At 40.7% G+C, this 20,633-nt stretch overlaps 1 protein-coding gene and 2 long non-coding RNA genes across 7 annotated transcripts in view; 1 reads left to right on the forward strand and 2 right to left on the reverse strand.

The window, feature by feature from the left end:
* Positions 1–20,633, forward strand: part of nme7 (NME/NM23 family member 7) — a 68,420-nt gene that overhangs the window by 41,789 nt on the left and 5,998 nt on the right. For 2 of the 5 annotated variants that reach the window (XM_049479565.1, XM_049479566.1), the window contains exons 12-13: positions 18,853–18,915; positions 19,566–19,775. The exons of 2 other annotated variants lie outside the window; for them this stretch is intronic. In XM_049479565.1, the coding sequence (XP_049335522.1) occupies positions 18,853–18,915; positions 19,566–19,760 (258 nt within the window). In that variant the 3' untranslated portion in view covers positions 19,761–19,775. Of the gene's footprint in view, positions 1–18,852; positions 18,916–19,565; positions 19,776–20,633 lie in introns of those variants that run through there. One more of the 5 variants, XM_049479567.1, reaches the window with a different exon arrangement.
* On the reverse strand, positions 15,676–18,112 carry LOC125802228 (uncharacterized). Its single transcript, XR_007439245.1, has 4 exons — positions 18,030–18,112; positions 17,804–17,908; positions 16,378–16,444; positions 15,676–15,764 (listed from the first exon to the last, which is right to left on the reverse strand). It is a non-coding gene; the product is annotated as an uncharacterized LOC125802228 (long non-coding RNA).
* On the reverse strand, positions 16,513–17,777 carry LOC125802227 (uncharacterized). Its single transcript, XR_007439244.1, has 4 exons — positions 17,694–17,777; positions 17,052–17,140; positions 16,682–16,780; positions 16,513–16,560 (listed from the first exon to the last, which is right to left on the reverse strand). It is a non-coding gene; the product is annotated as an uncharacterized LOC125802227 (long non-coding RNA).

The following is a 20,633-nucleotide window of genomic DNA, read 5'->3' on the forward strand; positions in this document are numbered from 1 at the left end:
TTTATAATCTGATCCTCTCTCACCTCCTGCTCTGTTATTAAGTATTTACTCTCACTGGGTGTGTTCGTCTCTTGTGGAACAGTTTACCCTGTGAAACCATACATAATACATACATAAATACACATGATTATATATAATGTGCAAATCCTTGTGTTTATATTTGATTAGACCAATAGAAATACTCCAACATGACTTAAAGACTTATAATGACATAATATAACTAAAATCTTGCATTCTCATCTGTTGAGAGTAACAAAGGTTCGATTCTCCTGTAAAGATGGTGTGCTAAAAAAAATCCCATGTCCCCTGGAAGCTAAAGACTGCTGCAATGACCTGTGGGATACGTGGGTGCGGTCTCCTGCATTGACTGACCAGTGTTCAATCAACGTCATTTACAAGATAGCTCCTCACAAATTATACAGGTGTGGGGGTTCCCTAGCTATCCCCTGAGGTAACACTTCTTCATGAGTTTACACACTGCTGTCCCATGACTTTTGGCACATCAGTGTGCGCATCCAGCATGGATCAGTCCTCATGCAGGCTGGGCTGTACTGGTCTTAAGGTTACTGGTATCCAGGTGACACTGAAATTTGCATAAATCTAAATCTATGCTCTTTCAAGGTAGCCAGGGAAATCCTCAGCCACAATTTACATACAGTCCCAGATATTGTCACTGCCCGGCAAAAATCCATTAATTTTTTTCTCAATAATGTGAATCTGACATTTGTTGTCTTAAGATTACAAGTTTCCTTCTGCTTTGGAGATAGAAGTGTTTTGCATGACAATGACAGTATATTAGCATAAGATGTAATAACCCTCTGTGACATTAATGTAGTTTTTTTTTAGTAAAATAAAAATCATTTTGGGGAGCTTCATATATCTATTTATTTAATGAAAATATCATGTTGCCCTCACTCAACAAATGAAAAACACTCATTTATCCATCATCCAAATATATTTCTTAAAGCATTTATGCAGATTTACTGTGAATTATTCATAATTAAATGTAAACATGTTAAACTATTATATTTACGTTAGAAACTGCTGGCACTGCGTCCCATGAGACCCAATTCCACCACAATTCTCTTTATAATGGCATTAGCAAAACCTCTCTGGCCAGCTTATAGCTAGTACAAAATGCAGCTGCCAGACTGCTCACAGGGACTAAGAAGCGGACCATAGGGGACCATATCACACCAGTTTTAGCCTCCCTCTACTGGCTCCCAGTTTGCTACAGGGTCCAATTTAAAGTTCTTTTATTTGTTTTTAAGGCACTGCACGGGCTTGCACCGTTATATGTTGCCGACTTATTAGAACCTTTTTCCCATTCAAGGTCTTTAAGGTCTTCGTAGCAGTTGCTCTTGTCCGTTCCTCGGTCTCGGCTGAAGCTCAGGGGTGATTGGGCCTTTGCAGTTGCAGCACCGCGACTTTTGAATAGCTTACAATTGGACATTAGGTCCGCCCCCTCAGTTTCAGTTTTCAAAACAAGCCTGAAAACTTATTTTTATAGTTTATAGCTTTTTAGCTACTTATTGTTTTGTGTTTTTATTATGTATTTTTATTTATTATTGTAACTGTACAACACTTTGGTTTTAAATGTGCTCTATAAATACATTTTACTTACTTACTTACTTACTTACTTACACCCCCAGGTGTAATATCCAAACAACTTTTATTGAACAGAGACTGGTCTTGTGAAATCATATTAAAAAAGGACAAGCTTAATAAACAAAAAATGGTTTGTTGCCTAAGGGGAACACCATGCTTTAGAGGGTTAAATAAATATACTATTCATTCATAAGCTAATTTATTATTTTGCTTTGGTTCATTTTATTTATTACCTAGCCCATTCTAGTCTTATTACCCTCCTTATCCACAGATGTTGCTACAGCTGGGCCTGTAGATAGTGCTCTACACTCATAGGTTACTGAAGCTGAGTCCCAGCTGCTCCCATAAATACTGGATTGGTGATAAATCTCAAGACCGAACAGGACGAGGAAGTCTTGTAATCTGGTGGAGACATTTCCGGGAAACTCTTGCTGTGTGTGTTCGTGAGCATTATCCTGCTGAAAAAATGTCGATTGGGTGTTCTGCCATGAGCATATAGCATATATCACTGAGCTGTTAGTGTCCCTCGTATCACTCCTAAAGTTGACCGACTGTCGTGTGAGATGTTCCTCAGTTCATCAATCACACCAGCAGTGTGTGGTGTCTGTACTTGAACCCGACTGTTGTGGATTCATCCCTAAAGACGATAATGTTCCAGTCTGTACCAGTCCAGGTTTCTTGGTCACAACATCACTGCAATTGAAGGTGACCGTGTCTGGAAGATAGATGGCCTAGATAGTGGACCTTCCTGCTTCTCTCAATCCAATGATACAATATTGGATATAAAAGTCATTGAGTGTTTTAGCAGCCAAATCTAATATACAGCAGTTTCAGCCCTACCTGTTGTTTTATCAGTACCAGATGACTGTAGAGCCTCTGGCAGGGAACAGTGCTGGGCTGATTGAGGCTGATGGAGATTCTGATCTACTGAATGAAGGAGGATGAAGTCTGCAGCGTAACCAGATGATAATGTGGATCAGGTTATGTGGGTTTTTGGGAGAGATATGTTTCACTGGGACAGAAGATTAGGGACAGTTAATAAAAACAGGGATAAGGCTAAGTTATGGTGAGTTACGTTGAATCTCAGTGTGAAGGAGAAAATGTTTTTCTTTCATTTCAGCTCCAAAGCTTTTAAATCCAGCGCAGCTTTTTTTCACAGCATAATTGTAATGTTTTTTTCTATTTTAGTGACTGAATTTAGCTAAGTTTCAATGTTTGTTTTACTAATGCACTCAGGGGTCAGTTCATTTTCAGTTCATTTATCACACACATTTACACAGGCACAGTGGCTTAGTGGTTAGCACGTTTGCCTCCCAGCACTGGGGTCTTGGGTTCAAGTCCCTGTCTGGGTGGAGTTTCCATGTTCTCCCTGTGTCTGCCTGGGTTTCCTACGGGGACTCCGGTTTCCTCCCACAGTCCAAAAACATGGAGATCAGGTAAATTGGATACTCTAAATTGCCCAGAAAAATTGAATACTCTAAATTGATCCGGTGTGTGTAAGTGTGTGGTATGTATGTTTGTGTGTGTGTGTAAATGTGTGTAAAGATATGTGCCCAGATATGGATTGGGTAAATGTTGTAGTGCCTGATGCAGTCCTCCAGGTGGACGGTCGTTTCCAGTTGAGAGTACGCTGTGCGCTATTGGCTGCCGCTTCTCATCGGTGTGTGGATGTAATGTGCTTGTGTGTAAAATGTGTAAAATTGTAAAGTGTCCTTGGGTGTCTAGAAAGGCACTATATAAGTTGAACTTCATTCATTTAACACACACATTTTGGAAACAAATTTAGGGATAGTTGTCAAATGTTGTCAAAAAGTGAGAAACAGCAAAATATAAATGCTTTAGCTTTTTTTAAGGATACATTGACTAACTTGCAACTAAAAGTATTTGTCAAAACAAAAAAATCCAGAATAGACAGAATAATTTGTACTGAACAATGAATAATCTGGTTTTAGTTTTTTTATAGTGTTAGGATTGTAAAGCAGTTTCTTTTAAAAAGTAGTTTACTCTTAATGGTACAACCCCAGCGATAGTTTAGTAACACTTTTTTATCTGTTAGTGATAACTGAATCACAGTATACACACTGATTTATTTACAGAAGCCTAAAGCTTCTAACCTCCAGATCATGGCAGACTATACAGTTCAGGTTAGATATTGCTGGTATTGATCCAGATTGTAAGGTTAGCTGATCTGGGCTGACTGGGTTATATGAGATGGGAACTCTGGGCGGAGATTAATGTGAGAATGTGGGCAGTGCTCCAGCTTCACCAACCACACCTTACCTGTGTCCTCACACCAACCTACAACAGCCTACCCTGCTCGTGCTCCTTGTTCCTTGGAGTTACTGACACTCTGACAGTCTGGCGCCATGTGATGATCCGAACACTCCATTAACCCGCAGAGTTCTGCAGGGTGTTCTGCAGTTAATTCTTTCTTAGAACAAAGCTGATCTCAGAGGACACTGTTTAACTAGAGCAATTTCTATAAGCTATAAAAACCATTTGTTTCTACAATCCACAGGCTGACCTGCCCACTCACTTTCTTTTATATATTTTTTATTTATTTGGAAAACCAGATAACCAAACCACTTGTTAGTACTTCCCCATCACTGCGATTTAATTGACACTAGGAGTGTGAGGACAAGGGCACGCCTCCTCCAATACATGTGAAGTCAGACTCTCCTTTTCTGACTGCCACCAATCACAGGGTCACCAGGCAGCATCACACGCACTCGGAGCAAAGTGCCAGATTCCCAGCTTTGATACAGCAACTAACCGGTCTGTACCGACCAGCATCACAAAGTGATGAGAAGAGAGCGCCACTTATTACACCCACCCAGAGAGAAACAGCATGACCTACTTACTCTCTTGTTGGCTATTACACTATATTAGCTATGTTGTGTTTGTAACTCTCTGATCTTATTCTGGTTTGTTAGTAACACTCTTTTTGTGTTGTGTGAAAAGACCTTCTTTCATTTACTGGAAACACACACTAACTGGGTATATTATACTACTCATTTTAAACTTTTATCATCCCTGTGGGTGTAATCTATATCAGAGGATCCATTGTTGCACTGGATGTTCTACACAAAGAAAACAAACATGGCCGTCATCTTGTTGTCATGGAAAATAAGGTAGATATGTGACAAAGTAATACTGTGTTGTTTCTGTTCTAATAAAAGGTCTCTCATGCTGTTAACTTGAGAATTTAATGCACATCTGGCACGTATCAGTTAATTCACGAGATGAGCAGGGATTAGTGAGATTTTTCATAGTTTTTGTTACTTTTCCTCCAAGTCCAATGCAGAACCACTATCGGTTTAACTGCTGACCTACTAAACTGGTCTGTTAATTATAACTGTTTCGTGTCCATGTTAAGAAATAGTTCCATGTCAGAATTGGAAATGTCTCACTGCCAAGAGTAATGTGGATAATGAGGATCATCCTCTAATCGTCACATTATCACATTATCCTGTTTTATCATACTGATGCTGAAGCGCTGCTCCTGCCAAATAACTTCATCCAATTACTTCCATCAGCTTTATGTGTTTGCGGTCTGTGTCCGACTGAGTCAGGGATCTACCACTGATTCCTGGCAGTCTGCCAGCGACATGCTGTAGTGGTTAAATACCACTGTCCATCATAACAGCACAGCAAAGAAAAAAACTGGCCAAACCGGCAGAACCGAAGTCCTATTTTCCACTAAAGGAATTGTTGTGGTTGTGCCGAGAAAAAATCTGCACTCAGATTTAGTTTCTCTTATTTATTGAAGTCATACACATTAACATTATACACTTTAAATATGATGTGAGTGAGACTGACAGTGTTTGAAACATGCAGTGAGTGTGAGGTTAAAGTAAAAGCTTGCCCAAAATGCTAGAAACCCTTTAGTATTTCTGTACACACCATGTGTGTGAAATCGTTTTGCCCCCTTCGTGATTTATTTATTTATTTATTTTTTTGCATGTTTGTCACGCTTGATTTTTTTTAGGTCATCAAACTATTTTAAATATTAGTCAAAGACAACACAAGTAAAAACAAAATGCAGTTTTTAAATGAAGGTTTTTATTATTAAAAGAAAACAAGCCTTCATGGTCCCGTGTGTTTGTCTCTAAAACTGGTCGGCCCTCAGCAGCAACAACTGCAATCAAGCGTTTGTAATAACTTGCAATGAGTCTTTTACAGCGTTGTAAAGGGATTTTGTTCCACTCTTTTTTATACAATTGTTGTAATTCTGCCACACTGGAGGGTTTTGGAGCATGAACGGCCATTTTAAGGTCATGCCGCAGCATCTTAATAGGACCAGACTCTTATATGAGTCGTCGCTGCGCTCTTGCGGTAATTTTGGGCGGCCGGCCACTCCTAGAAAGGTTCACCACTTTTCCATGTCTTCGCTATTTGTGGACAATAGCTCTCGCTGTGGTTCACTGGAATCCCAAAACTTTAGAAATGGCTTTATAACCCTTTCTAGACTGACTGATCTCAATGACCTTTCTTTCTCAATTGTTCCTGAATTTCTTTGGATCTCGACATGATGTGTAACCTTTTAATATCATTTAGTCTACTTCACTTTGTCAGGCAGGTCCTATTTAAGTGATTTCTTGATTAAGAACAGGTGTGGCAGTAATCAGGCCTGGGTGTGGCTACAGAAATTTAACTGTGATAAACCATAATTAAATTATACTTTAACTGGAGGGGCAAGAGCACTTTTTCACACAAGGCCACATGGATTTTGATTTTTTTATCCCTTAATATTAAAAACCTTCATTTAAAAGCTGCATTTGTCTTTAACAAAAACTGTAATTTGTTTGATGATCTGAAACATTTAAGAGTGACAAACATGCAAAAACATAAAAAAAAAATATTAAAGGGGCAAACACTTTAAACAAGCAAAATACTTTATTGCTGTCCAACTATGGACATTGATCATTAGAGGAGAAATGCACCATTTATTAAATGTATTAATGAACTGTTGGTAGTTTCTGTGTTCCAGTGAATGCAGTGATTGTTTAGGCTGTAGTAATGGTAGCTGGGGCGGATCAGTGGTCTGTTTCCTGTTCTGCTAAAAGCGCAGCTAGAGGTATAATCTTACTGGGTAACATTATCTTCTGATGGAGCTCATGATCTGGACTGAATGAATAGTTTGTAAGTGTGTTTCCTAGTTGTATATCTTTTGTTATATGTTACCTAGATTTTTTGTAGTAAATGTATTTACAAGGCTTAAAACTAAATTACTAAAATTATTTAAAAAACAAATTTGGGTGACAGAGTGTAGCGCTGTATTACTTTGAGAAACTGCAATAAATAAATAGAATGGTTACTGTTAGTACTTTACTAAACTATCTACTTTCTTTACATGAAAAGCTATTCACTTTCTACCTACCAAATCCCAGTGTCAGCCGACATCGCCAGACTGCATGCAATCAAGGTTCATTTATTTTGCAACACCTACTGTAACAACCACTTGGTACACCATGGCAACCACAGATTGACACCTGTGCAACCAACACTTCCCCATAGCAGCCACCCTGCAACACCTTAGCAAACAACAGCTGTACCTAGCAGCATATTAGCAACAGCCTGGCAACATCTTGTGCACTGATTAGCAATACCTTAGAAACAGCCTATTTACCAAGTAACTGCTTAGTAACACCTGAGCAATGACATACACTACCGCTCAAAAGTTTAGGATCACTTGCAAATTTCCTTCTTTTTAATACACTTAAATTATTGTCCATTTCACAGTTAATTTAGGTGTATCAGATGATTTTCAAATAATAAAAATGTTTAAAATAAAACCTACTTATTTTGCATATAGTCTTATTATCAGCAATTCTCAGTCCTCTGTCTAAATCTCCTGGTATGGCCACCAATCCAAGTTAAGGATGTTATTAGGCTAATTGGTTGTTAGGACACCCTTGCTCAATTGTGATGCACAGCTGAAAAACATTATACTAATGAGTGAGCACAAAAGGGAGCACAACATTCTAGGTTAGTTTAGCATTTGAAGCATCAGCAAGTTGTTGGCTTGCTTACAGGCTCAATATGGCCAGAAAGAAACAACTTTCTTTAGAGACCCGTCAGTCCACTGCTGTGTTAGGAAAGGAAGGCTACTCAATGTGAGATATTGCCAAGAAACTGAAAATATCTTACAATGCTGTTAACTACTCACTTCGAAGAGTGACACAAACTTGCTCTAACAAGGACAGAAAAAGGAGCGGGAGGCCCCGATGCAAGAAGAGTGTGCAGTTTAAGAGAAAGACACTGGTCAATAAAAAGAAAAGACTGTGATGGATTTCTTTGGATCTCGGCATGATGTGCAGCTTTTAAGGATCTTTTGATGGACTTCACTTTGCCAGTCAGGTCCTATTTAAGTGATTTCTTGATTAAGAACCGGTGTGGATATAATCAGGCCTGGGTGTGGCTAGAGACAGAGTACTCAGGTGTCAGAAACCACAGTGACGGTATGTTTTAGCAAGGGGGCAATCACTTTTTCACACAAGGCCATGTAGGTTTGGATTTTTTTTTCTTCCTTAATAATAAACACCTTCATGAAAAATAGCATTTTGCATTTACCTGCATTGTCTTTGACTAATATTTATATTGTTTTAATATTCTGAAACATTTAAGTGTGACAAACATGCAAAAATTTTGAAAATCAGGAAGGGGGCGAACACTTTTTCATACCACTGTATACTCAGTTAGACCTGTTATTTCACTTATTTCTGGGACAATACACTGTTGAAAGAAATGGTTATTATTACACTTAAAAAAACACAACACAACATCTGACAGGTTTTGAAGCAAAACGTCTAAAATGTCAGTAATTACAGTAATTAAATAAAAAAATTAATTTTGGCACAGAGTGTTGCGTAATTCCACACTTAATATGAGCAAATATGGTAAAGTACATGCTGAATACAGGTTTGCAGTGTGAGATGTGTACCTTCAGTGTGTTTGTGGAGATTAGATGTTAAAGTGTGTAAGAGGAGTCTGTGCTGTGATCTGTGCTATAAAGTACAAACTGTTTTTGACGTTGTTTTTTATTGTGTAAGTCTTCCTGTGCTTTATTAGTAACAATTGCTCAGTAACCTTTAAACACAATGTCTGCGCAGGTTCTGGTCTGCTGGTGTCAAGTACAGGGTTCTGTACATGCACAAGTTCTGCAGACGGACCCTCTAACAATGTCCCACCCTCCCCTCCGACACCCTCTGTCTCTCCTTTACAAAGTTGTAATACAGTTGCAGATTAGTCCCGTAGGAGCAGGGCCTGTGACAGGGTCGTGTGTGGAGACCAGAACCGGGGCGGTTATTGCTGGAGAACTCCCCCGGGTCGGGCTCTTTCAGCTGTAGTTAAAGTGTTATGTTGCCGGAGATGATGAATAATGCATGGTGCTGACGGATCTGCTGGATCAGTTGGCCGGGTTCAGCAGGTCTCAGCTCAGTTACCGGACCAGCTTTCAGCTGCAGGTGTGAAAACACAGCAACAGGGTATCAGACCTGTAGCCCTTATCCTGAGACAGGACAGTGTGACTGCTCTACTGTAGATACTGATCTGCAGGTGTGAAGTACTGTATCTGGCTTTGATTAAACAATCACTGAAGAAACAGTCCAGATCAGTGCTGATATGTGTTCCGTTGTGTTCTGTACATTTAGTCCGGTTAAGTTTGGTTTCACACTGCAGTTTAGTGACCGAGTGCACTTAACCACTAACCGCTAACTGAGGTAAGTAAAAGCTAAATGAAGCTAAAAGCTTTATTTACAGTATGCTTAGATTCCCGAATTTATCCAGCACCAAGACTGGAGCATTGGTATTAGCGGCTAATCATTAGCGGTTAGCGGCAAATGCCATCCGACAGCGCTTCACTGAGGAACCCTGAGTGTTCTGGTAAGCCAGGGTGATGTTAGCTAGTGGTTTGTCCTACATAGCTTGTTTTAACACGGGAAACACGCAGACTACAGTCTGATATACTCACCTCTAAAAGGCAAAAGAGCTAGCGTGGTTAGCTGTGGTTCACGACCCCTTTCACACCAGCTGGTTTGGGAGCAGTACAGTAGATTGATGTGTCTCTTTGATAACTAAAAAAATATTACATTACATTACATTACATTACATTTGGCAGACGCTTTTGTCCAAAGCGACTTACAATAGTCAAGTACAATGTAAAAAAAGTTTAAAGGAAAAACATCTTTGGATAGGGATAAAAGGAGGACAAAGGGGAATAATAGGATAGAGGAGTGAAGGAGAGGAAGAAGGAAATGAGGTTAGAAGTAGTTAGTGTGTTAGAGGTATTAAGAGAGTAAGTGCTCTTTGAAGAGCTCTGTCTTCAGGAGTTTCTTAAAGATAGCGAGAGATTCTCCTGATCTGGTAGTGGAGGGTAGTTTGTTCCACCATTGGGGAACTCTGTATGAGAACAGTCTGGATTGCTTTGTGTGAATGTTTGGCAAAGCGAGGCGACGTTCACTGGAGGAGCGCAGCGGCCGGGAGGTAGCGTAAGCCTTCAGGAGCGAGTGCAGGTAGGAAGGAGCCTGTTCTGACATCACCTTGTAGGAGATTGTAAGAGTTTTGAATTTGATGCGAGCATCAACTGGTAGCCAATAGAGCTCAATGAGCAGCGGGGTGACATGTGCCCGTTTTGGCTGGTTGAAGACCAGACGTGCTGCTGCGTTCTGGATCATCTGGAGTGGTTTTACTACACAGGCCGGGAGGCCAGTTAGCAGGGCATTGCAGTAGTCGAGGCGTGAGATGACGACCGCTTGCACCAGGAGTTGGGTGTCCTGTTGCGTCAGGAACGGTCTAATTTTTCGGATGTTATAGAGCGCAAAGCGGCAGGACCGAGAAACTGAGGCCACATGGTGCGTGAAGGAGAGTTGGTCATCAACCAGAACACCCAGGTTCCTAGCAACCTTTGTCGGTGAGAGAGAGAGAGAGAGTCGATACTTATAGAGAATTTGTGTTGAAAAGATGGTTTTGCTGGTATAACCAGAAGTTCAGTCTTTGAGAGATTTAATTGAAGGTGATGCTCCCTCATCCATGAGGATATGTCAGAGAGACACTGCGAAATCCGTGCAGAGATTGAGTGATCTTCAGGTGAGAACGACAGGTATAGCTGGGTGTCATCAGCAAAGCAATGGTAGGAAAATCCGTGTGAGCGGATAACCTGACCAAGAGAGGTGGTGTATATGGAGAAGAGAAGGGGTCCCAGTACCGAACCTTGGGGAACCCCAGTGGATAAGGAGCGGGCTGAGGACAGCTGTCCTTGCCACGACACCTTGAACGAGCGCCCAGTGAGGTATGATCTGAACCATGACAGCACATTATCTGCGATCCCCATGTTTGAGAGTATAGTTAGGAGGAAGTCATGGTTGACTGTGTCAAATGCGGCCGAGAGGTCCAGCAGAATGAGCACTGAGGACTGACCTGCAGCTCTGGCAGTTTTCAACGCTTCAGTCACAGACAACAGAGCCGTCTCGGTAGAGTGTCCTTTTTTGAACCCAGATTGGTTCTGGTCCAGAAGGTCATTCTGGGAGAGGAAGCCAGAGACCTGATTTAGAACTGCTCTTTCTAGTGTTTTAGTGAGAAAGGGTAGCAGTGAGACCGGTCTGTAGTTGTCAACCTAGGCGGGGTTGAGAGAAGGCTTTTTAAGCAGTGGTGTCACGTGTGCTTGTTTGAAAGCAGTCGGGAACACACCAGAAGTTAAAGAGGCATTGATCGTGTGAGTGATAGCCGGAATGATTGCAGGTGCGATAGTTTGCAGTAGGTTTGAAGGAATTGGGTCAAGCGGACACGTAGTAGGACCGCTACGCGTTAGGAGAGCCAGTGTCTCGTTCTCAGTGAGAGGAGTGAACGAGGAGAAAGCAACGCCTTCGGTGGAGGGACACCGGGCAGTAGAGGATGTAGTAGGCCTGCTACATTGTGCATCAGTAAACTGGTTGCTGATGGCCGCCACTTTGCCAGTAAAGAATGAGGCAAGTGTTTCAGCCATAAGGCATGTAGCCGGAGGAGGAGGCGGAGGGTTGAGTAGTGATTTAAATGTAGCAAATAGTTTCCGGGAGTCTGTGAGAGAGCAGAATTTATTGTGTTGGAGGGCTGGGGACCTGCTCCAGTTCGAAAGACTGCATGAGGGATAGGAAGTCTGTGAAGCTGGTACTGTCATGGTGGATGTTCATATCCCCTAGGATGAGCATGGGACAATCTTGCTCAGGGATAGAAGACAGTAGCATGTCAAGTTCATGCGTGAATTCGCCCATTTGTCCAGGAGGACGGTAGAGAACAATAATGGCAAGTTTTGCTGGAGTATTAACCAGTGTGGCATGATACTCAAATGTATTCAATGTGTTTGCCGGTAATAGTGGAGTATGTTTTAAGCCATTAGCGATTAATAGGCCCGTTCCACCTCCTCGTCCAGAGAGACGAGAAGTGTGGGAGAAGGAATAATAATTGGAAAGAGCCGCCGGAGCAGCAGTATTTTCAGGTTTGATCCAAGTTTCAGTCAGTGCCAGCAGTTGTAATGACTGATGATTCTCATAAGAGGCGATAAAGTCTGCTTTATTAACAGCCGACTGGCAGTTCCATAGCCCAACAGAGAATGAGGTAGTAGTGGGCGTGGTTTGTTTTAGTGGACGCAGGTTAGTATGATCCTGGCGCCTGTTTGTGTTTTTACGCCTTCTGTGCGTGCCGGAAATAACTGAGATGTATTGGGAGCACATTTTGTGAGGCAGTAGGACGGGCCTTGTCAGTGTCCTTGCTCGGTGGACTCGCGCAGGTAGACTCGCAGGTCTTTACCCGCGTTGGTCTTTACCCGCATTGGTCTTTACCCGCGTTGGTCTTTACCCGCGTTGGTCTTCACACAACAGCTGACGCCTCGGCGAGTGTGAGTGACGAAATAGGATTCTAGATTGCGCACAGCTGCGGGCGATATAGGAAATCAGCGCCACCAGACTGTCTTTTAAAGCCGTGAGTAACGCTCCCGAGGTCCGCAAACAGAGAAAGTGTGAAAGAGGGGGTTTGCCACGCCCCGCTCAAGTGAGAATCGCCCAACCTTGTCAGAAAAAGCGCGCTGAAAAGCACGTTTGCTGTTGCTGCTACAGCGTATCTGAAGTGAAAGTAAAGTAAAAAAAGTAAAAGAGCAGTCTGGTGTAGCTTGAAGTTCCTGCTAGCCCTGCTAGTGTGCCCTTGTCTTATTTAGGAAATCAGCGCCACCAGACTGTCTTTTAAAGCCGTGAGTAACGCTCCCGAGGTCCGCAAACAGAGAAAGTGTGAAAGAGGGGGTTTGCCACGCCCCGCTCAAGTGAGAATCGCCCAACCTTGTCCGAAAAAGCGTGCTGAAAAGCGCGTTTGCTGTTGCTGCTACAGCGTATCTGAAGTGAAAGTAAAGTAAAAAAAGTAAAAGAGCAGTCTGGTGTAGCTTGAAGTTCCTGCTAGCCCTGCTAGTGTGCCCTTGTCTTATTTAGGAAATCAGCGCCAACAAATATGAGTTGTTTTGCACACCAATTGTCAGTAAACTGTCCCGCTAAAACTGAGTTCTACATTTTAATCTTTGTTGAAAGAGGCTGCTAATGCTGTGACTTTGTCTTTATTTTAGTCATTTCTACATTGTAGGTTAACGCTGGAGTAGGAATTTTTTTCTAGAGACCAGGATGTGTAAGCTAGTTAAAAAAAAGCCTGGCACCTTACTTTTAAACAGTTTCTAAAGCCATGCCTCCTAAACACCTAAACAGATAAAAGAACATGTTGGTGGATTGATTGATTGATACAAACAGTAGAAACACTAGCTCATTTGTATTTTCATTGAGAGCTAATAAAATAATGAATAAACATTAAGTATAGTTCTGGATCAGTTCTGGGCAAGTTCAGGATTGGTTCTGGATAAGTTGGAGGGCAGAGTGAAGCAAAAGCAGTAACAGTGTCTGAAGCAGGATGTCGGTGTCCCATCATGCATTACCTCAGGAAGCTCCAGCGTGGTTCTGTTCCGATCATGAGACTCGGGTCTGGGTCCCATGACCTGCCACAATGCCTGTAAAATAACAAAGAGCTACTGTCAGCTGCAGTACCCCTCAGCCTCCTGCACCACCCCACTAACACGACTGACAGGCACAGAATCAGATCACAGCTCAGCTCTTCACTGTCTGAACTTCTTCAGTAACAAGCTGAGTGATTTTTGCAGATGGTGTACAGTACTTTATCTCAGTCAGCTACAGAGATAACCTACACACATGTAGCACACTATAGCAGACATTTAGCAATTTAAATCTGTAGTATTCACCTATATGAGGTATATCCAGCCAAACAAACTAAGTAGGATGTGAAATGGTGAAAATCTCATTTTTATAGGCTCAGTCTAAAATTCTAAGCACTATAGGGCATTTCCCAGGCAGTGATTAAGCCTTGTTTTGGAATACACAGCATTTTAAATTAAATTAGATTTTTTAAATTAAATCAAAATATAGTCTGCACCTAGTAGCAAATCTCTGTTTGGGAAACCTATATGACCATATATGCCTATATGACTCTCTAGAGCAGATTATAAAGATAAAGCTGTTGGCACCATGCCTAATGCCAGGTGTAAGATATAGAGGGATATAAACCCCCCAGTATTGAGTTGAGGAGCAGCTGAACTGTGTTCTCTGAAATGATGAAGCTCCATCCAACACTTTTGGATGTGATAAATTTAGAAGTTGGGGATGAAGTGATGGGAGAAAGTCTGACATCCCTGATACCACTAAGGCTCTTGTGACTGAATATGATTAAATACTGTTATGTAAAATAATAAAATAAGAAGTACGGTAAATTGTGTTTGATTTTAGCATGTTTTGTGCAAGGATGCTGTAATCCATTATATATAATTTAATATTTCAGAGAAAGCCTGTAATGCAGGCTGTTCTGATAGCACAGTAGAACAAATGGACTGTACGAGTAGCCAGTATTGTAATTACCAGCTTCCAGAAATCTCATCATCAAACTGGGTTAATCAGATTGATTGTACTGGACTGAAACTGCAGAGGATATTGAGTGCTGGCCTCATGTGTTTGGTGTTGGGCCAGAAGGGCCAGGCTGAGGACCTGAGGTTATCAGAGCGATTATCACACCTGGCTTCAGACTGGGCTTAAACCTTATAATCTGTTTTTTTATTTTGTTTTATTTTTCTGATTAGCTAAATATTTTTTCAGTGGACAAGTCTGGTTTTGGCATTTCCCAAGAGAACGGTAAATGTCTGATTGCATTGTGCCAAGTGTAATGTTTGGTTGGGGGGGATTACGGTGTGGGTAGTTTTTAAGAAACTGGGCTCAGTTCCTTAGTTTAAGTGAAAGGAACTCTTAATATTTTAGGATACAAAGAGATTTTGGACAGTTTCATGCTCTCAAAATTGTGAGCACAATTTGGGAAAGGCCCCTTGCTGTTCCAACATGACTGCACACCAGTTTACAAAGCAAGTTACATGAAGACATGGATGAAGGAGTTTGATGTGGAAGAACTTAACTGGCATTTTCTTCTCCTACATCAGTTTTTGACTAAGGAAGGAATGCCTTGCCAGAAGAGTTAAAGCTGTTGTAGCTATAAAGGGTTGGCCCACATCATATTAAACCCTATAGATCAAGAATGGATGAAGTTGCATGAGAAGGCAGATAACCCAATTCTTTTATCAATATAGTGCATTTTAGGGTATAATTAGTCAATATTTAAGTTTATCATGGTATAATAGGATATATTAGAATACATCATAGTATATCAACCTGTATCTGTCTGATGTGTTTGATGTATTTAGACTTTTCTCTGTATTTGTGAAGTGCGAGACTGAACTCTGAGAGACTCTGAGTGTGAAGTTAGACACAGCCGTCAGTGTGTTATGAAGTAATGCAGCGTCACCTCAGCAGCTATTTTTACAGGAGAGACACACAGGCAGTATTGTCTGTCATGGAGAGAGAGTTAAAATAGCCTTTTCACCATTCAGCTGAACAAACAGCTGAGGAATCAGACACCTATGATCAAACTGGTCTTCAGGGCAGAGTGATGTTATTACACATCACCATCTCTCCCCACACAGAACCCTGTTACTCAACCTGTTACAACTCTGATACAACCCTCTAATAGCCCTGTTACTCAACTAATACAACACTGTTACTCAACCTGTTACAAACCTGTTACAACTCCATCACAACCTTAAAACAACCCTTACTCAACCTGTTACAACTCTGATACAACCCTGTAATAACCCTGTTACTCAACTAATACAACACTGTTACTCAACCTGTTACAAACATGTTACAACTCCATCACAACCTCAAAACAACCCTTACTCAACCCTGTTACAAACCTGTTACAAACATGTTACAACCTCAAAACAGCCCTTACTCAACCTGTACCAAACCTGTTACAACTCCATTACAACCCAGACACAACCATGTTACAACAACAAACATGTTACTCAACCTGTTACAACTCTGATACAACCCTGTAATAACCCTGTTACTCAACTAATACAACACTGTTACTCAACCTGTTACAAACCTGTTACAAACCTGTTACAACTCCATCACAACCATAAAACAACCCTTACTCAACATGTTACAACTCTGATACAACCCTGTATACACAACTAATACAACTCTGTTACTCAACCTGTTACAAACCTGTTACAACTTCATCACAACCTTAAAACAACCCTTACTCAACCTGTTACAACTCTGATACAACCCTGTAATAACCCTGTTACTCAACTAATACAACACTGTTACTCAACCTGTTACAAACCTGTTACAACGCCATCACAACCTCAAAACAACCCTTACTCAACCCTGTTACAAACCTGTTACAACTTCATTGCAACTCAGACACAACCCTGTTACAAACCTGTTACAAACCTGTTACAACATCAAAACAGCCCTTACTCAACCTGTAACAAACCTGTTACAACCCAGACACAACCATGTTACAACAACAAACATGTTACTCAACCTGTTACAACTCTGATACAACCCTGTAATAACCCTGTTAATCAACTTATACAAACCTGTTACTCAACCTGTTACAAACCTGTTACAACTTCATCACAACCTTAAAACAACCCTTACTCAACCTGTTACAACTCTGATACAACCCTGTAATAACCCTGTTACTCAACTAATACAACACTGTTACTCAACCTGTTACAAACCTGTTACAACTCCATCACAACCTCAAAACAACCCTTACTCAACCCTGTTACAAACCTGTTACAACTTCATTGCAACTCAGACACAACCCTGTTACAAACCCTTTACAACATCAAAACAGCCCTTACTCAACCTGTAACAAACCTGTTACAACCCAGACACAACCATGTTACAACAACAAACATGTTACTCAACCTGTTACAACTCTGATACAACCCTGTAATAACCCTGTTAATCAACTTATACAAACCTGTTACTCAACCTGTTACAAACCTGTTACAACTTCATCACAACCTTAAAACAACCCTTACTCAACCTGTTACAACTCTGATACAACCCTGTAATAACCCTGTTACTCAACTAATACAACACTGTTACTCAACCTGTTACAAACCTGTTACAACTTCATTGCAACTCAGACACAACCCTGTTACAAACCTGTTACAAATCTGTTACAACATCAAAACAGCCCTTACTCAACCTGTAACAAACCTGTTACAACTCCATTACAACCCAGACACAACCATGTTACAACAACAAACATGTTACTCAACCTGTTACAACTCTGATACAACCCTGTAATAACCCTGTTACTCAACTAATACAACACTGTTACTCAACCTGTTACAAACCTGTTACAACTCCATCACAACCTCAAAACAACCCTTACTCAACCTGTTACAAACCTGTTACAACTCCATTACAACCCAGACACAACCATGTTACAACAACAAACATGTTACTCAACCTGTTACAACTCTGATACAACCCTGTAATAACCCTGTTAATCAACTTATACAAACCTGTTACTCAACCTGTTACAAACCTGTTACAACTCCATCACAACCTTAAAACAACCCTTACTCAACCTGTTACAACTCTGATACAACCCTGTAATAACCCTGTTACTCAACTAATACAACTTCTTTACTCAACCTGTTACAAACCTGTTACAACTCCATCACAACCTCAAAACAACCCTTACTCAACCCTGTTACAAACCTGTTACAACTTCATTGCAACTCAGACACAACCCTGTTACAAACCTGTTACAAACCTGTTACAACATCAAAACAGCCCTTACTCAACCTGTAACAAACCTGTTACAACCCAGACACAACCATGTTACAACAACAAACATGTTACTCAACCTGTTACAACTCTGATACAACCCTGTAATAACCCTGTTAATCAACTTATACAAACCTGTTACTCAACCTGTTACAAACCTGTTACAACTTCATCACAACCTTAAAACAACCCTTACTCAACCTGTTACAACTCTGATACAACCCTGTAATAACCCTGTTACTCAACTAATACAACACTGTTACTCAACCTGTTACAAACCTGTTACAACTTCATTGCAACTCAGACACAACCCTGTTACAAACCTGTTACAAATCTGTTACATCAAAACAGCCCTTACTCAACCTGTAACAAACCTGTTACAACTCCATTACAACCCAGACACAACCATGTTACAACAACAAACATGTTACTCAACCTGTTACAACTCTGATACAACCCTGTAATAACCCTGTTACTCAACTAATACAACACTGTTACTCAACCTGTTACAAACCTGTTACAACTCCATCACAACCTTAAAACAACCCTTACTCAACCTGTTACAACTCTGATACAACCCTGTAATAACCCTGTTACTCAACTAATACAACTCTGTTACTCAACCCTGTTACAAACCTGTTACAACCTCAAAATTGATGTGGATTATGGCTGTAGTTCACTTGAGATACTTGTTCATTCAAAATGCCGGATTGCAGCTGTCGGCCCAATGCCTGCTAGGGTAACAGACTGCAGATTCATGGAGATGGAGATGGCTAATAGCTAACTGGCAATACTAACTGTAACTGTAAGTAAATTATTTCTGTTATTAAAAACAAATGGGTGTGTTTGTGCTGGTTAGTGTTTGTAGATCCTGTGGTTTTATAGTCTATAAAACCACTTTATATGGTATAGTGGCTCACCCAATATCTGATTACATCAATATCGACCACAATACCAATATTGTGGTCCCATCTCTATTCGAAGAGTCGCTGTTTTTAATACTGTTTTTCCATCCATGAACCAGATTTCAGGAACTGTGAGGGATCTCCCAGCTTCGAGGGTCGGCAGAGCAGTTTGCAGAGATCAGGTCTGTACAACTAGCCATGCAGGTCTCAGAACGTTTGAGAATTGATCTCTCTGCTTCTGTGATTAAATTCCTGAACATAACCCCTGTGGAGCAGTGCCAGTGTACAGGAAGTTTCCCTGAACTAGCAATGGGTCAGGAGGGTTGGCAGGGGGGTCAGGGGATGTTGCTCTCTCTGGAATTGCCAACTTTAGATGTTTTCAGTGGTCTCCACAAGTGTGCACTGTACCTCGCATGTGAAAAGACTTTTCGCTGTGTGAGAGATGTGCAAGAGACAAAATTGACTAAGTTTGTTGGGCTGACTTTTCCCCTAGACATAGCTGGCGGTGTCAGAGACACATTGAAAAAAGAGTGGGTGATCTTTAGAAATAAATGACTCGTTCATGGGATCTTGTCTACTGACATGCACTTGGCACAGATTGATCTGTCAGTTAATGATCTCTGTCCTTTTTGTGGGGTCACTGAAACTCTCATGTTTTTGTCAGTGTACACGCCTGGGTCCTCTCTTGGTTTTATAAAAGAACTGAGGGATCAGAATTTTGGGTAGTTTTGATGTTGGTTCTTTTATATATGGTCCTAAATACTCTGTTGCAAACAGGAACAAAGTGATGATTTTAAACTTTTTGTATGTTGCTACTAAATTGACTATCTAGTGCACTAGGAAAAAGGGCCATGGAGGCACTGATCCGGTCATGATGGTCAGAGGATTGCTGATGAAGAGATTGGTAGTAGAATTCACTCACTACACCCTCATTGATGGTGTGGACTATTTTTTTGCTGTGTGGGAGCGGAAAGATTCATTTGTGAACCAGATAAAATATTGTACTAAATTTGTGAGTATTGTTTAACAATATATAGTTTTTTCTGTTTTTATATCTTGTTTTTTCTTTGGTTCTATCTTTTTGAGCCGTTTGTAGACACTGCTTTTATGTAAAAATGTTTGATTAAAGTCACTTAAAGTCAAAAAGTCTCTTTCTCTCTCCCTTTCTCTCCCTTTCTCGCTCTCTTTGTCTCCTTCTCTCTCTATGTTGCTCGGCTGTGGAGGTGTGTGACGTCATTTGGCCACTGTATTGATGTTCTTTTAGGCTCAGTGGCTGCAGGTCAGCGGTGGGTAACTAATGCAATTACAAAACGCAGACTTTTCTTCACAACCAGTGCTTATGCCTGTGTTTCTTCTTTTTTTTAAACCAGATTTTAACCAGTCAATAATAAGTCAAGTCAATAAATAATAAAAATTAAACAAGTCAATAATACATGTCACAGTATTAGTAATTTTCTTAAATTATCCATGATTGGACTAAAATAAGTGATATTGTTCAGTTATAATCTGTGTCTGGTGGATACTAGGGGTGGGACAAAATATTGATATACAGTGTATCACAAAAGTGAGTACACCCCTCACATTTCTGCAGATATTTAAGTATATCTTTACTGGAACAACACTGATAAAATGACACTTTGACACAAAGTAGTGTGTGTGCAGCTTATTTAACAAAATATTGACACTTCAGGAACTTTCACTAAGGGGTGTACTCCCTTTTTTGGCCGGTGGTTTAGACATTAATTTCTGTATATTGAGTTATTTTGAGGGAAAAATAAATGTACACTGTTAAATAAGCTGCACACGGACTACTTTTTATTGTGTCAAACTCTCATTTTATCAGTGTTGTCCCATGAAAAGATATACTTAAATATCGGCAGAAATGTGAGGGGTGTATTCA

This window comes from Astyanax mexicanus, chromosome 5 (genome assembly GCF_023375975.1).
Source record: "Astyanax mexicanus isolate ESR-SI-001 chromosome 5, AstMex3_surface, whole genome shotgun sequence".
Classification (NCBI taxonomy): domain Eukaryota; kingdom Metazoa; phylum Chordata; class Actinopteri; order Characiformes; family Acestrorhamphidae; genus Astyanax; species Astyanax mexicanus.